This window comes from Ursus arctos, unplaced genomic scaffold (genome assembly GCF_023065955.2).
Source record: "Ursus arctos isolate Adak ecotype North America unplaced genomic scaffold, UrsArc2.0 scaffold_34, whole genome shotgun sequence".
Classification (NCBI taxonomy): domain Eukaryota; kingdom Metazoa; phylum Chordata; class Mammalia; order Carnivora; family Ursidae; genus Ursus; species Ursus arctos.
Genome location: NW_026623030.1, coordinates 11,970,916 through 11,988,425, shown reverse-complemented (window position 1 = coordinate 11,988,425; position 17,510 = coordinate 11,970,916). Strand labels below are relative to the sequence as shown.

Here is a 17,510-nt window from a genome sequence, read left to right as displayed (position 1 = left end):
ATCAACAATTGCAATAAATGGACCTTATCTGGATCCTGATTTCTAGAAACTGTAAAAATGATTTTAAATCAATGGGGAAATTTTAATATTGACTAGATATTTGATAATATTAAAGAATCGTTACTAAACTTTTAGGCATATTAATGCCATTTTGATTCTGCTTTTTTAAAAACCTTCATCTCTATAGAGATACATACTGAAATATTTATAAATATTATTATTAAAATTATTTTTTTAACTTAATTATTAAAATTAGGTTAAAGATGTCTGGGACTTGCTTCAAATTAAAATGAGGGTGGGGAGGCCACAGACTGACCCAAAGGTAAGACTTGCTCACACTGAGTGATGGGGACATGGGGTTCATCATACCAACATCTCTACTTTAACATGTTTGAAATTTCCCGTAATAAAAAATAAATCCATTTGAAATCCATTGCATTTTAAGTTCTTCCCTGTGTGTATTGATGACCAACAACAGTGCTGAATTACTTTCTTTTTTTAAGATTTTATTTATTATCCATTTGAGACACAGAAAGAGAGAGAGCACACAAGCCAGGGGGAGGGGCTGAGGGAGAGGGAGAAGCAGGCTCCCCACTGAGCAGGGAGCCCGGCACGGGGCTCAATCGCAGGACTCTGGAGATCATGACCTGAGCCAAAGGCAGACACTCAAGTGACTGAGCCACCCAGGCGTCCCATGAACTACCTTTTTTATTTTTTTAAGATTTTATTTATTTATTTTAAAGTAAACGCTACACCCAACATGGAGCTCGAACTCACGACCCTGAGGTCAGGAGTCACATGCTCTACCGACTAAGCCAGCCAGGCACCCCGGTGCTGAACTACTTTGATGGTGAAGGGGACCCCTTGAGTCCCAGTGAGCCAGGCACAGGAATGAGGCTGTGCACTGAGTGTCTCAGGAGGAGATAAAAATGACAGGTCCTCAGGGCACAGGGCTGGATCTATTTCAAGACCTAGTCACGGGCACAGAACAATTCAGGATGGTTGAACAGATTTGTTTTTTTTTTTTTTTTAATCATCACACAATCTCTCTAGCTGTAGCCACAATCTACAGAATGTTCCAGCAACCTAGATTCTTCCTTTTACAAGTGATCTGTTAGCTTAAAATTTCAGCAGCACTAAAACATACCCCCAAAAATACTACACTAAGCAAAGGAGGTTCTAAAAAAGAAAACCAGTTAGCAAGCCAAGCAAAAGACTGAAATGCCACAAATTAGAAGTCAATTAAGGAAACACTTGGATGGAATCTTAACACACCGAGGCCAATTACAAATTTAAATGCACAGATTACAATACAAACTTACAGATCTGAGGGTGAGGCATATAATTTATTCAGGAATTCTACTTCTTCCTTTCATGGCCTCCAGTCTTATGCACATTGATATTAATATTAGATGGAATTATCTTATGTAAAAGTGACTCCCACCACGTTTCAAGCGAAGCAGAAATGGCAGCTGAACTCCTATCACAACATGACAGCAGCCTGCAAAACTGAAGGCCTCACACCACAGGCAGTCACAGACTTCCCTAACAGAGACTGCTTTAAACAACTGTCACCCCTGCTTGTCATGTTCACTGTTTCACTCAATGTGACAGGCCAGGCACTAGGTTCAGACCAGTGAAGAAAACAGACGAGGTCCAGGCTTCTGCCATGGGGTGGTGACTCTCCTGGGCCCCCACAGAATCCAACAAGAATGTAAGACCTTCTGTCTCTCCTCCACCATTTGGACCGAACAAGGGAAGGGCCCCGTCAGCACAGAGGGGTCTCCCCGTGGAAGGGCTCCTGAACTCCAGAAGGATGGACCACAGCCTGGCTATACCCAGAAGAGCCCTCAAATAGGTCTTCCTCATTCTCTGGCAAATCCAGCTCTGCTTTGCTTGACTATACGTGTTAAACAGGAGTGTGAGGTTAAACGGGAGCTTTTCACTAGTTAAGCATTTACTACTAGCAAAATCCTTACGTTCAAAACATCCCTTTCCGTTATGAAAGCATTAACCAAGTCCTTCCTCATGGTTTGTTTCAAACAGCCAAGTAGGGCTGTTTATAGATGATAAAAGTGGGGGCCACAGAGGTTTGGAGACTTTCTCCCACATTGGCAGGGCTGATTGTGTAACTGAAATGACAGAGTCAAAAAAGTTGAAAAGGTAAACAAACAAACAAACAGACAAAACAAAACAAAACAAACAACAACAAAAAAAACAACCAAGTAACCAACTGTGGTTTCTGCTTCCTCTCTCTTGGATCACCCTCTCTGGAAAAAGGCAGCTGCCATGTTGTGAGGACATTCAAGCAGCCCTTTGGAGAGGCCCACAGAGGGAGGCACTGAGGCCTCCTACCAACAGCCAGCATCACTTTGCCAGGCACATAAGTGGACCGCCTTCAAAGTGGAGCCCCTAGTCCCAGTCCAGCCTTCAGGTAAGTGCAGCCCTCATGTGACATCCCAAGCTAGAATCACCCCCAACTAACCACCCACTCATGCATTTGGACCCCACAGAAACCATAAGATAACGTTTGTTATTGTTTTAAGCCACTAAATTTTAGGCTGATTTGTTACACAGGGAAAGAAAACACACAGGGACACTGAGCCCTTCTCTCTGAGGATGGAGAGTATGGCTGTGAGGAAGGGATAAGTCCAGTGGTGTGGGACAGAGAAACATCCCAATGAAGACAGAGGTTGCCTGGAAACCCAACCCAGCTTAACAGAGGAAGTACTTTCTAACAGTCAGAGTTATCTAAGGAATACCTGTTTGTCTTGGGAGATAAAGGTCTGCTCTCTGTCACCAGAGAGGTTTGCTCAGAGGCTGGTGCTAATGGGGTAAAGATGTCATAGGAAGAAGTCAATGAACTTCAAGTCAATGGTTGGATCGGATGACTTTTAAATTCCTTTCCCACCAGAGATTCTTCCACACTGTGCAACTTACCCAGGGAGCTGGAAAATCTTGCTCCCCAGCTTCCCAGGCTCTGATGACCTGCTTGAGCCGTGTGCATCTGGCTAAGTTACTGAAAACCGATTTGTGGGGCGCCTGGGTGGCACAGCGGTTAAGCGTCTGCCTTCAGCTCAGGGCGTGATCCCGGCATTCTGGGATCGAGTCCCACATCAGGCTCTTCCGCTATGAGCCTGCTTCTTCCTCTCCCACTCCCCCTGCTTGTGTTCCCTCTCTCACTGGCTGTCTCTATCTCTGTTGAATAAATAGGTAAAATCTTAAAAAAAAAAAAAAAAAAAGAAAACCGATTTGTTCTGGGAGGAAACAGACAATACATGAGCTACTGGTCCTACCCTCAAACAGATGCATGTGCACACAAAGGACATATCGCCACCAAGTACAAACCAGGGCTGATAGGGGACGGGAGGCAGGAGGCCTGCAGCCTGAAGCCATTACTGTCTAGAAGGCTGCAGAGGCAGCGTATGCTCTGAAGCACTCAAGTAAATGCGAGTGAGAGAGAAAGCACTCTGGGAATCTGCTCAGGGCTTAAGAGTGCCCTAATCCCATCTCCAGAGGGCAATGACTCAGTAAACTGGCAGGCAAAATAAATGTAAACTTAGGAGAACGGCAGGACTCAGAAGAAGAAAATCACTTCCGTGCCCGCAACTGGCAAAATAATTTTGTTTTCTAAAAATGGAAAATTCAAGGAAGGTGTCTTTCTTGTCACGGCATGTGAACAACGCAGCAAAAGACGGTGACCCCTCCCCCCAACATACACTTAGTTGGCTTGCGCGTCTCCCAAAACCGGGAACGGGAACACAGCATTCACCCATCCGTGGCTCGGCAAGAGTGTAGCCCATTCTTTCTCTACAGGGTCAGCCACCAGCCTCCCTGCTGCCTGGACTCTGATCTCCAAACTGCCAAGTCAATAGACATTTCCGTGCCAAGCCCAGTGCCAGGCAGAGATCATCTTTGATAGCTCATCTCTCCCCCAACCTCTTCCAATTGCTTCCTCATCAAATTCTCAAGGAAGTTGGGGCTAAAAGGAGCCCCACAGATCACCCAGTCCAGCCCCCTTATTTTATAGATGACGAGTGTGATCATTGGAAGGAAGGGTAGAGGCTGGGATAGACCGAAGTATTTGTCCCAATTCCCAATGTGTCTCCTGAATTACAATTACATGTCCATCCACACCCTTCATCATGGGACTTCAGATCACCCACTACAGTGGGAAGTAGGTCCCCTCTTGCCCCACTGATATTAGATGGGGCCATGTGCCTCGATTCAGCCAGTGGAATATGGGCCAGAGTGAAGGTGTGCAAGCTCGAGCCAGGGTGCTTCCTGTTCTGCTCGCCCTACTATACTTCTACCATCATGGGGAGAAGACGGACTCTGCCAGCCTACTTGTTCAAGGCAGAGGACTGTCCCAGGTGCCACTGCTGGAGGCAGAGCTGCTCCAGCCATCTGCAGACATGCAAGCAAGAATAAACCACCTTGCTTTAAACCTCTGACTTTGGGGTGATTTACTTGGGGGCTGCCTGATCCAGGAGCACAAGTGAGCTGAGGATCCAGTTCTGACTCTCGTCTACCTCCTCCCCTATTAGGATGTGCACAGAGCCCGCTGTCGCTGGGGTGTGACTGTGGAGGAAGAAGCCAGAAGGTGCTCCTGGAAAGGCAGAGATGAGGCTGGCCCTGAGGATAAGCATGGTTGTATGTGTTTGGGACACATCGAAGATGAAAAGGAGCCTCTTGTGCCAACATGCAGGTACATGTCAGCAGTCTTTGTCAGCAACCTGCTTTTGATTTCCATCCACCTTCTCTTAGGCTATCACAATCCTTCGTTTTGTAAGTGGAGGACTTACTAGCCAGTTACCGAAGCCTAGAGATGTGGGAAAGGAACTCAGAGGTCTGTCTTCTTGGATTAACTTCCCACGGTCCCAGATGACAGAGCTGCAGGTGGACCCTGAAAATGGCACAGTGTCCTATCCAATCAGTACAGATGTTATTTAAGTGGGTTTGATTTTCACCCCTGTACATATGGTGCCAGGGTGCCAAGACTGCTCAGTGGGGAACGGACAGTCTCTTCAACAAATGGTGCTGGGAAAACTGAACGTCTACATGCAAAAGAATGAAATTGGAGGGGGCGCCTGTGTGGCTCCGTCAGTTGGGTGTCTGCTTTCGGCTCAGGTCGTGATCCCGGGGTCCTGGGATTGAGCCCCGCATTGGGCTCCTTGCTCAGTGGGGAGTCTGCTTCTCCCTCTTCCTCTGCCTCTTCCCCAGCTTGTGAGCTTTTTCTCTCTCACTCACTCTCTCAAATAGATAAATAAAATCTTAAAAAAAAAAAACCCAAAAAGGATGAAATTGGCACCTTAACTGACTCCAGGGCTGGATTAAGACAGTATAAGAAGAGCCTGGAACATGATTTCAAGCTAGACACAGGAAACCACACCATCAGGGTCCTATCCAAAAGACTCCAGAGCCAACTGAAGAAGCCCCCACGAGGGCGAAGGCAAGGCAGGATATGAGCATCACAGAGGGCAATACAACAGTGGGCTGAAGCATAGCAAACATGTTTGTATCCATGAAATGATAGCGTTTTTGAGAAAGCAAAACGGATTGGTCACCATTGGAAGATAAGAACCAACTCATGGGGGCACCTGGGTGGCTCAGCCGGTTAGGCATCTGCCTTTGGCTCAGGTCATGATCCCAGGGTCCTGGGATCGAGCCCCATATCAGGCTCTCCGCTCAATAGCGAGTCTGCTTCCCCCTCTCTCTCACTTTCACTCTCTTTCGAATAAATAAAATCTCTAAAAAAGAAAAAAAAAAACCTCATGATTTTGAGAGCTTGTGATTAAAAGGAAAGAGTCGAGAATTTATTCTGCCTTTCCTGTGTGAACTATACCCCCTGAGTAACCAGAGGACTAGATGAGGGGAGGTTTCTCTTTCTGAAGGTATTCCTGCTGATAAATAAGAAGTGACAGAATTACACTAATCGAAGACTGATTGTCACCGGCAGCTAACATCACAAACCAAGAAGCCACCAGACACTATGAGTTCCTGATGAAAGAACACATCATCACTTGATCAAGTTTCTAGATCCATCTGTCAAATTAAAGAACTGCGGAGGACATGTTAACCTACACGAAAAGAATGCAGTCAGCAAAACCCAGACTGTGGAAAATTCTGTGGGTAGAATTTACTTGGGTCCTGATATGAACAAATGTATCAAAAAAACATTTTATGACGTTTGAGACCATTGAAACTGTGAACACTGGATTTTTGATGATAATAAGGAATTATTATTAATTTGTTTTAGTGTAACAATGGTATTGTGGATATGTTCTCTCTCTCTCAAATAAATAAATAAAATCTTTTTTTAAAAAATGAATTGGTATTGCCAGGTGGGGACTGAGAGGAAATAAGATTGGCCAGAAAGTTAATAATTGTTGAAACTGGGTAACGGGTGCACAGGGGTTTAATACACTCTTGTGTACTCTTACATGTGTTTAAAATTCTTCATACCGAAGAGTTTTAAATACAAATGAGTACCATGAGTTGTCAATACTGTCACATATCCTTGGCTCAGGCTAAGCCTCAGAAAAGGAGCTGAAAACCTGGGCGATGTGTAGCTTCTGTGGTCACTTGATTCTCCTGGCAATTTAGTGACTCCCCCCGGGCCACTGCAATAGTCCAGGCTGTATGTTGGGTCTTTATAACATGCAAAAAGATTAAAATGACAAAGTATCTTCTATTAAAAAAAAAGAATTCACTGAAATTTGAGGATCTACTAAGAAGAAGGCACTATGCCCAGCACCCAGGGGACACTACAGTGAGAAGACACAGCCCCAGGCTCTGGAGGGGAGGAGCCAGGTGTTAATCTAAAGGAGGGAGACAAACCAACATCCTGCTACTAAGGGTGCGCGGCCAAATGACATACTGCACAGGACGCATCAGAGGAAAGATGGTTCTGCCAGCTCAGCCCATGGCAAGGGAATGTAGGCAGGTTCACTCTGAGATGACTTGGAACTGAGACTGTCAGCTAGGATGTCTGTAGCAATGAAGAGGGGAGCTCCTGGCTGAGACGATGGCCACTACAGAAATTCGAAGGGGAGTCTGAAGGGCATGTGGTGTGCAGAGGGGGACTAAGGCAAGCGAGGCAGAAGATGGGTCAAGGCCCAGGGATCAAGAGAGAGGGAGAGAGGGAAGGGGCACCCAGCTGGGCAGGGCAGTGAGGGGTGAGCCCAGGAAGGCCACACACTGTATTTCGGGGAGACAGTACCTACAGCAGCTTCAAAGGACAACACAATCTGGCAGTGTCCTGTGCGAGCTCAGCAATGCCATATGCCCTCTTCTTGGGTTAGGCAATGGCCCAGCAATGCAGATCAAATGGTGTGAGTCAAGATTGTTAAACCAGCCTTCAATGCGAGGAGCTGTGGCTGAGCATGGGATGAGGTGTCAAGACGAGTGGAGCTTAGTGATCGGGACTCTTAAAAATGGAAACAGACGCGGGGAGGAGTCCCGTGTAAAAGAAAGAAACCTAGAGCACCCCGCATGACCCTGAAACTCATCGACAGTTTGCTTCATGTGTCTGATTATGAAAGGAGCCTCTTAAAGCCACATCTCTGTGTGGGGACACCTGGCATGTGTGATTCACCACACATCAAAGCTGCCAATTTCAATTCTGTTCAGGGTGTTTCTTACCATCTCCTACTCTCTGTATGTCAGTTTACAGTGGAGTGCATTTCTCTCCCCCTACGATAAGCAGACACTGATCTGGGTTAAGGAGCCCCACACCCTTTTCACAGACCTGTCTTTCTTCGCTGACACAGTTTGCCAACTAGACCCCAGAAGACGACAGGAGGCATGGGGGCCGCACACTTGAATCCCAGCTCCCTGGGAGCTCCCCCACAGCACTGTGTCTGAGCCAGCTGGCCTTTTACCGAATGGCTGGATTTCCCCCTCCCCTTCCTCCTTCACACAGTGGTTTTATGATGCATGTCCGTCTCCCACACTGCCTTAGAGATTGTTGGCCCTCGATAAATGATACAACCAGAGCTGGTATATGCTTACTGTCACAAATGTTCCAGACTGCTCATCAGGACCCCAATCTTGGATTAACAGATCCTCCCTGAAGAAGGCACAAGGGTCAGTAGCAGCTGAAGAACTCACACCAGACATTCCATCAAAGGCGCAAGAGCACTTGCCGAGGAAGGAAGAACATGTGGCGAGTGCACCCTAGTCAGACGCAAAATCAAGTCACCAAAGGGTCTCGCAGGGAAGGTGTAGATGACAAAAGTGTCTATGAAACAATAAAGGGACAACCACCGTGGCCAGAGGCTCCCTACAGAAGGCCCTCAAGCACACAGGGCGGCAGGCCATGCCCAGACCCTGCAAGATGGGCATGTGTTTTCTCTGACAGGCAGTAAAAAGCCACTCGGCCACTCAACACCAAATGTAAGCGCTCACTCTCCCTGAACCAGGGTGGGTGTTGGCCCTTACCCCCGCCTGACATCACTGAAATCTGCAGGGAGGAAGGAGGTCGGAGCTATGCAGCAAAGAAGTAACACAGCGGGCCTGAGACCACTTATCCTTTGAAAGCTTTGCCCTGGGCTGGCGTCTGGGAGTCTGGATTTGGGGGCAACTCACTAATTGCTTAAGGTGGCTCACTGTGCCTAAATTACTCTCACAAAATCGCGGTCTATGCTGAATACCTGCTTTCGTTCTGGCAGTCTGGACTGCGGGTATGTGCCAGGCGGACGGTGCCCATGTGGTCAGCCCCCCAGTAAAAACCACGGCCCCTGAGTCTCTGATGAGCTTTTCTGGCGGGCAACACTTCACACGTGTTGTCACAACTCACCGAGGAGGAACTGAGCATGTCCTGTGTGACTCCACTGGGAAAGGCCCCTCAGACCCTTGCACGTGCTTTCCCCAGACTTCACCCCAGGCCCTTCTTCCTTTAGTTGATGGTGCTTTGCCTCCTTTCGCTGTAATAAAGCACAGCTGTGAACACGAATAAATGCTGAGTCCTAGGAGTCCTCCTGGCTCCTTATGGAACCTGGAGGGTTTAGTCTTGGAGATCCCGACACAGGACCCCAGCGAGGGGTCTCCCCACCATGAGATGGGTGGAGTCCATGAGCTGTCCCCTGGCGCCATCCGTGAACTCCCACTTCTTCCTCCATATAGGGGAACAACGCTCCAGGCCTGCACGCCTCACTGAAACCGTGACCTGGAAATTGCCGACACCTGCAGAGAACCCCACAGAATAACAGGAGGGCCTGTTATTCGATTGGCTCTAACATTTTAAGGTGGAGGCGTCACCTCTGATCCACGGCCTGCTTCCCACAGGGTCTTGCACGTGGAGGGCATGCAAAGCAAAACTTCTGGTGCGCGTGAAACTAGTTGAAGGAGCTATAAGACCGAGAAAAGCCCTTTTAAGAACTTAACCTTTGCTCCCCATTCCTCCCAGGTTTGTATAGACCATGTGCGCAAACACTTGCAGCCCTATGGAAATATGACCAGGACCACAGAGGGAGGCTACTGTTCACTGAAGAGCCTATCTCAACGCAGTCCAATCTGTCAACATAACATATCCAGATAATCTGCATTGCCTCACTGTAGCTTTTCTGGCACTCCAGGCTTCAGCCGACACAATCTCATTCCAGCAAACAAGTTTTTGAAACTGCAAACAAATTAAGAAAAACCCAAGTTTGGCACTAACATACTTGGCTTTCTGAAATCTCATAAAATCGCAGGCAATTCTCATTCATTCACTCACGCTTCCATTCAGATTAGCCAGGCTACTGAGAACATTTCCGCGGCAAGGCACCTGCGAGGCTCCACGCGGAATACAAGGAAGGTGCCGAACTTGGCCATGGTGTTCCTTTGGCACAAAAGCTGTCTGTGGAGATGCCTGCACAGGCACCCTGAGTGTGCCCCTGGATCAGTCAGGGGCCACTGTGGGTATTTCAAACAGGAGAAAACCAATGCACGGATGTATGAACATAAGGGAACCAACCGTTGAAAAAGCAGCCTGGAGAAGACGAGGCAACTCCAGGGCCGTTGCGGGGGGAGCCAGCACCACAGTGGGGATGCGCCGTCCAGGGCCGAGCCTGGAAGCGGGGACACCCGGGAAGAGGAAGGCAGACCTGGACCACAATGCGGCCCTCGGAACGGAGAGGAGGGACTAGAGGAGAAAGACAGGGAGGGCTCACAATTCCACCTGATATCAGAATAGAGGAGGAGGCGGCAGCAAGCATGACTCAGAGGTTTTCAGCTATTCATAGAAAGAGAAAAGTTAGCAGGAGGAGCGGGCTTGGTGGGGAAAATTACAATTCTTGTCACTAGACTTTGCAAAGAACACTGGTGTGTACTGCGTTCCCCCAAAGTATGCTGCCAGTCCACTCACGACCTCCTCACCACACCCTTCTGCCAAATGTTAAGAAAATACACTTCAAGCAAATGTGGACGCGTTATCGGCCTGTGCATTCCTCTTCAGCCTCCTGATGGTCTTACAGTATGAAACGCCGGGTGATATTTTAAAGTAAAGCTGAATCCAATATGATAAGGCCACCGTGTTCTAGGGTGGAGACCCCCGCGGCTTAACCTGCAGACTTGCATCCTCAGGGACACTTCGCAGCTGGAGAGTGGTTCCCATCTCCATCCTTCGAGTATTATCTAAAGTGACGTTGAGAACACTACTATTTCCTGGCCCCCCCGTCTCCACGAGAGTTTGCCTTTGAGAGGTGGCCTCAGTGGAAGAAGGAGTACAGGATCCATTCTAGAGTCAAAGGTGTCTTGGTGTGCTGTCTTCTCTTATCTGACTTGGTACCACCCCACAATGGGCCCAGCTCACCGAATGTTCGGTGGTCTTCCTCAGCCAGAAGACTTTCCAAGTTCACTCTTACTTGACTGAAGGAAGCCTTCTTTCTTACAGACCCAGGCTAATTTCTTCGAGACCTTCCTTGCTAACTGGCTTAGCCATGCCTACCTGCACGACAAATAAATTAAAACAAATGCTTCTGTTTGAAATCGTTTCCCGGGAAACAAATGTCGTTTATAGTGTCGCCAGACAGGCAACTGGTATAAGCAGAACAGAATTTTGCTTAACCAAATCAATTTTATCATTAATGTGGAGAAAGCTCATGCATAGAACACTCTTGCCCTAAGGACTGGCTGAAGCGATACCTTTGAAAATCCCACATCACTTAGGAACTTTTCCTTAATTTCATGGGATCGCATGTTCCCTAAGAGATGAGAACTGGGGATAAAATCTTTTAAATGGGAGGGGCGCCAGGGTGGCTCAGAAGGTCTTCGGCTCAGGTCATGATCCCGGGGTCCTGGGATCAAGCCCCACGTGAGGCTCCTTGCTTGGCTGGGAGCCTGATTCTCTCTCTGCCTGTCACTCCCCCTGCTTGTGCTCTCTCTCTGTCTGACAAATAAAATAAATAAAATCTAAAACAAACAAAAAATAAATAAAAATTTTTAAATGGGAACTAACAATCAAAAGAAAAAAAAAAGCTGAGCACAAACCATATTCTCTGTTTGTGTCCAAACAGACATGTGATTAAGCATCCCAGCAACGGAATAAGAACTTCATCTCCTGTATTTATTCAGATTCCTAGCACATTGTTGGAAAGAAGTAAAAACCTGCCAACAATTACCAATACTCCCCGGAAATTGTTTCTATATGTGACAATATTTACAAAGAGCATTTTTTAATTCTGAGAATAGGACTGTTACCAAGCCCAGCTGTTGGCACTAGGAACTTTCTCCTTTAGAATAAGCTTAAGTGGGGCGCCTGGGTGGCACAGCGGTTAAGCGTCTGCCTTCGGCTCAGGGCGTGATCCCGGCGTTCTGGGATCGAGCCCCACATCAGGCTCCTCTGCTAGGAGCCTGCTTCTTCCTCTCCCACTCCCCCTGCTTGTGTTCCCTCTCTCGCTGGCTGTCTCTATCTCTGTCGAATAAATAAATAAAATCTTTAAAAAAAAAATGACACGCTCATGTCCTGGACTGTTATAAAGCCATCAGAATAAGTCCCTCCAAATCATATATTGTACAATATCCTTTTTTATAAAGTTAAAAATGGTTGAAATGAAAAATGTGGGGCTTTTAAAACTGCATATAGATGAGATAAAAATGAATAAATAGGAAAGAAGGATAATGACCCAAATTTGGGATGGTGGTGACCTCGGAGTGGGGCGGGCTGGAGGATGGGAGAGGGGAGGGGAGCACAAGAAATAGGTGCCCACATTTTCTCTGAAGATATTTCTCCGAACACCAGGCTTCACTTAATTAAAAAAGAATAGTAAAATAAAATTAGAGTGGTCTCTCCGAAAGGGAAGCTTGTGAGAGAAAGGGCTCTGATTCCTTCTCTACCAGGCGTATCACCCTAACAGGTTAAAGCTGGCTCTACCTGGCCCCTCAGGGAGAGAGATCACGAATAAAAATTCTCTCACTCTGTCTTCAGCTCACAAGCACTTGAATCTTGTCTCTCTTCTAGCCACACACACCTGGAGAACCACTGAGAGGGTCACCTGCGTAGCTCAGTCAGGTAAGCGTCTGCCTTCGGCTCAGGTCATGATCCCAGGGTCCCTACTCAGGGGGAGCCTGCTTCTCCCGCTCCCTCTGCCTGCCTCTCTCCCTGCTTGTACTCTCTCTGTCTCTGTGTCAAATAAATAAATAAAATATTTAAAAAAAAAAAAAAAACCACTAAGAGCTGGGGTTCCAGGCAGGGTAAGAAAAGAACACATGTGTACAGCACCGGGCACAGACAGAGCCCCATAAGCCACCCTGCTGCCCTCAGGACTATGAACCATAGACCCAGAGGGCACTCCGTCCTTGACCCCAGCAGGCAGAATGGCCTTGTCTGGGCTAGAAGGCGGGATTCAGACCAGAAGCAGGGACAGGAGAACGATGTTGAACATCTGAAGTGCTGAGAAGCACAAAGAGGGGCGGACCAAAGGGTTTTCCAGAAGGCACGACAGGAGTGCAAGGAAGAAGTGGCAGTTTGGGCTCCACCTTGGAAGCTCCTTTTCTGCACTTGGAGCCTCACCCATCCCCCTTGGCATTTGGGCGCCAGCCACACAAGTGAGGCGCCTCTGGGCGAGCCACTGAAGGTTTGTTATTAGCCTCAGTTTCCTTTCCTCTAAAATGAGAATGAAGACATATTCCTGGAAAGACTCACATAGGACTAAATGATGGCACAGGGCTGTCCTAACGTCAGGAATCATTCATTCCACCCAGACAAGTCAAGCAACGGTTCTGCCCACCCTGGAGTCTAGAAATGCCCAAAAACAAAGCTACGGAGGTGGACTGTGCAAGCACACGCACAAGAAACTTGCTCCCACCCCCGTCCTCCCCCCAAACCAGTATCTGTCCCCACAACCTTATCAGCAAGCAATAAGAATTTTTCTTGCTGCCCAGAGAATCTGCACATTTGAGATAACCTTGAAATGCCAACTGTCTACACACAGTTATTTTAGAGAAAAGAAAATGGGACATCTTTGTTCTTTCGATGAGAATAAAACAAAAGGGCATGAGCTCAGATGTTGCTTCCACCAGCTCTGTGGGACCCTATACTCATAAACATCACCTTGACCCCTCTAGGTTAGTAGTACCTGGTAAACACAGATAACCATGCGAACGCGCGCATGAGTGGGCATTAGTACACAGATCTGGGACAGTCACCGACCGTGGAGTACGGCAGGCCCAGGTCAAAATCTCTCTCCATTGCCGATGGGGCCAGTGACTTCTGACAAGCTACATCTTCTGTCAAACCTCAGAACCCCTTTTTTTACAACAGGACAATCCTGGAACCCACCTCACAGTGTGGTTGTGAGGATGAAGTGGACGGTGACACATTTATGGGAAATCACTGATGATCCCTATCACTGCGTGTCTTGGTGAAATGTTTACACACCTGACAGAGAATGGTAAGTGGGATAAAAACACCATTTGGAAAAGAATCATTTCTTGTTTGGTTGCCTAACTATACGAACGCTATGTTCTGTGTGGTCTGGAGGGCGCAGCCGCGTGGGCTGAGGGGCACCAAGATACCACATGAGAAAGACACGCGAGAAATACTTGTCAGTTTTCTCCCTTCCAGGAATTAATGGCAGTGATCCCCATTTTGGAGTGGGAACAATCACTTACATTCGGTGGAGCTCCCCAATTTCCAGAGGCATCATAGACTCAACCATCCTCCAGAAGCCATGTTCCAAAAAGGCCAGGAAGGATCCTACAAACCCCATGTGAGTGACCTGAAGGGATACTGCCTGGCCAAGTGAAGTGACCGAGGTGACCTGAGTCTCACCAAACAGCAAGGCAGGGCCCTCCTGTTCGCAAAGACAATGGAGCAGTGCTTCTCAGACTGTGGTCCGGGGCAACGGCACCTGGGAACTTGTGAGAAATGCCAAAGCCCAGGTTCCCCTAGACCCACCGCATCAGAAACTGGGCAGGGAGGCAAGTACTTTGTGTTTCAACAAGCCCTTCAGGGAATTCTGATGTCGGCTCAGGTTTCAACAAATGGCACGGAGAGATCCAACCATCCCCAGGAAAAATACTAAGGCACTAGCCCGTAAGAAAGGAGAGAAGCCTCCAGCATCTTCCTCCCTTTGGTCGGGCAGACAGTGTTAGCTATCTCACCACTGGGCTTCAGTTTTGAATCCCATGCTGCTTCTGCAGTAAGGAAGGCGACAGAGGGATGCTTCTAGTTCTCCACAGAATTCTAGGATGGGCCCCTAAAATTCAGGTGATGTATCTGATACATACTGCTGGGCCCCTCCCACGGCCTGACCACCAAGGGTGTCAGGAAAAGTGGGAAATAAACTAAGTGACCAGCTGAGGGGGGGAACAAGCAGTCCTTCCCACAGTGGGTCCCAAGGGCTGAACAAGGTGATTGCACCCTTAGCTCCTGAACCAGAATCAAAGACTTTGGGGGAACTGACAGTGGTTGGCTGCCCGAGGCTCCAGTGCCACCAAGATCAGTGGGGCCCTGAGGCCCCAGATCACTCTCTCACTCCACCTCCCCACTCACTCCTTTAACCCGGGCTGGTCAGACTCTTGTCCACAGGGGGCTCCCCTGTCAGAGGTCAGGGCCTCCAGCCCTTGGAGATTGGTCAGAGATATTATTTCTCCTGGAACAGAGTCCCTGTTCCCAAACATCCCTAGGCTAGTGGCAGTGTCCTCCAACCCCAGACACCCTCTGTCACCATCACTGCAGCATCGCCACCCTCCGACCTCAGATGCCCCGGTGTGACACGTCCATACCTGTAGTAAGACAGCAGACCATTGCTGAGCACGAACCAACGGCGCTGGTAGCCTTTCAGGTAGTTGGTCCATTTGAGCAGCCAGCCCTTGAAGCTGTCCAGAGGCAGTAAGACCTTGGGCGCAGGGGAGGTCGTGCCAGTTCCTGACATTGGAACCCCAAGAGACGTCCTCGCCTGTCCGGGTCGCAGCAGGGGTGGGGGCTTTGACGCCGGCAGCGACCCCGGCTCAGGTTTGGTCCAGGGCGAGCTCCCCACTACTGGCCCCAGTGCCGGCAGTTGTTCTGATGAGGCCTTGGGGCAGGGCCCAGCCCCCACACTTGAGCCCAACTCTTGCCCGGGCCCTGACCCCCGCCCCAAACCCAGCAGCAGTTCCGTTCCCTGTTTGGACTCTGGCCTTGGCTCAGACGTCTTCTCAGACCCGGGCTCCAGTCTTGGCACCGGCTCAGAAACTGGCTCCGACACCTGTTCTGACACCGGCTGCCGCTCGGGCTTCGGCACTGGCTGGGGCTGAGGCTTGGGCTGGGGCTTGGGCTCCGGCCCGGGGCCGGGCGTGGAAGCGCTCATGCTCGGCGCCGCCGTGTGGCAGGACAGGCAGGGGACAACCGTGAACAGCGACGAGAGTCCGCGGGAGCGGCCGCCACAGCCGCCGCCTCGGCACAGAGCGGCCGCTTTCCCCATAGAGCCCGCCGACCCGAGCGCGGCCGAGTCGCGGGGAGGGGGAAGCGGGAGGCGGAGGCCGGGGGCGGGGGCGGGGCCGGGGGCGCCGTCACGAGCGCGCGGCGCGGGGCGGGGGCGGGGGCGCGCGCAGGTCCCCTCGCGGCCCCGTGCGCCCCGAGCAGCCAGCGCCAGCCGACTGTTGTCCTCCCCGCGTGCAGCGGCCCGGACGTGGACCTCTGTCCCTCCTTTGCGTCGCCAGAGCCCGGCTCAGGTCAGGCCCTTGGAAGGCGCCCTGGAAACACCTGTGGCGCTAGAGCTTCGCGGGCGGGCGACGCCGAAGGGACGGCGCGCTTTAGGCCACCCTCGCTGCCTGCGCCCCAACCCGTGCCAGGCGCTGGGGGAACAATGATGAATGCGGAGCCCGCCGGCTCCCAGCGCAGCTCTGCCTGCCGGGCCCAGCGCCGGCGCTCCCGCGTCCGGGGTGGGTTCGCTCCCCGAAACCCAGGAGATCGCGGTGTGGAGGAGCAGGTGCCGCGCTCAGAAACCACGAAATGCGCCCCAAGCAGTGGGGCCCAGCCGGATGACGCGGAAAGCTGAGGAGGACGCCCACCGCCCCCCATGGGAGCCATTCCGTCTATGGGTCCTTACCCCGACGATCAGGCTCAGTGGCCAAAGTCACCAACGCCTCCACGTCCTGAGCAAGCTGGCCTCTAGTTCCCGCCTCGGCGCTTCGCTGCAAGTGGCGACATAGTTCAGACTCTCAAAACGAATATAGAAAGAGTTTTTGTAAACTGGGCGTTTTAAGTATAACGAGGGACATCTAAAAGCGGAGTTCTTAACATGGACCTCCTGGATATCCCTGGGTAATCCTGGCTGGCAGTCTGTGAAGCTTCTGCAAACGTCTGCAGAGTTTTATCTGTCCGTGCGTTTTTCTAGGGAGAAGGTCCATGGTTTTCATGAGGTTCCCGAAGGAATCTGTCATCCCAGAAAGGTTAAATATTTTAAAGACTGTCCTAAAGGGAAAGGTCGATGGTTACCACAAATAATGGGAAATAGAAGTGGAAATGTTGGCTTCGGGCCTCCCACCCAGACCCTTCCATCTCTAGACCTCTGTGCAGGCTCCCCTCTGCTCAGCCTAATGTGTCTTACCCTCCCTTTGCCCACAGTTCTTTCCTGATCTTTGCTTGTGACAAGACTGCCTGTGAGGGACCAGGCTCTTACACAAAGTGATAGCCTGAGCCAAACAGGCTGGAAGGTCCTAGAAACAGGTGGTGCAGACACTCCCCAAACAGAACTCCTTGCCATCTTTGCTGGTGACTCTGGGTCCCTTTCCTGCGGCACTTGCCCCTGAATGGTGGTCTTACCTGCAGATTTTTGGGAGCTCGGGAGTGCAGAGACCTGCCTATCTCGGTATATCACATAAATACGAAGATGGTCTCAATTCGAATCAAGGAAAAGTGGTTGCCTCTGAGAACTGGGCAACTGGGGAAGGGAGTTAGGGTGTTTGCTTTTCACTTATACCATTCGAACCTTTTGAATGTTTTAACTGTGTGTTTCACCTATTCAAAAAATAATAAGTGTTTCAGTTCATCCCAAGGAGGCTTACTGGAAATTCAGTTTTCCACCTGCATCTTCCTGGGATTC

The 17,510-nt window shown here is 49.7% G+C and overlaps 1 protein-coding gene across 1 annotated transcript in view; it reads right to left on the bottom strand.

Annotated features, from left to right (window-relative positions):
* OSBP2 (oxysterol binding protein 2) overlaps positions 1-15,887 on the bottom strand; it is a 164,769-nt gene extending 148,882 nt beyond the window's left edge. The window contains exon 1 of the mRNA XM_048221377.2: positions 15,211-15,887. Coding sequence (XP_048077334.2) covers positions 15,211-15,887 — 677 coding nt within the window. The remainder of the gene's footprint in view (positions 1-15,210) is intronic.
* Positions 15,888-17,510: the final 1,623 nt, after the last annotated feature.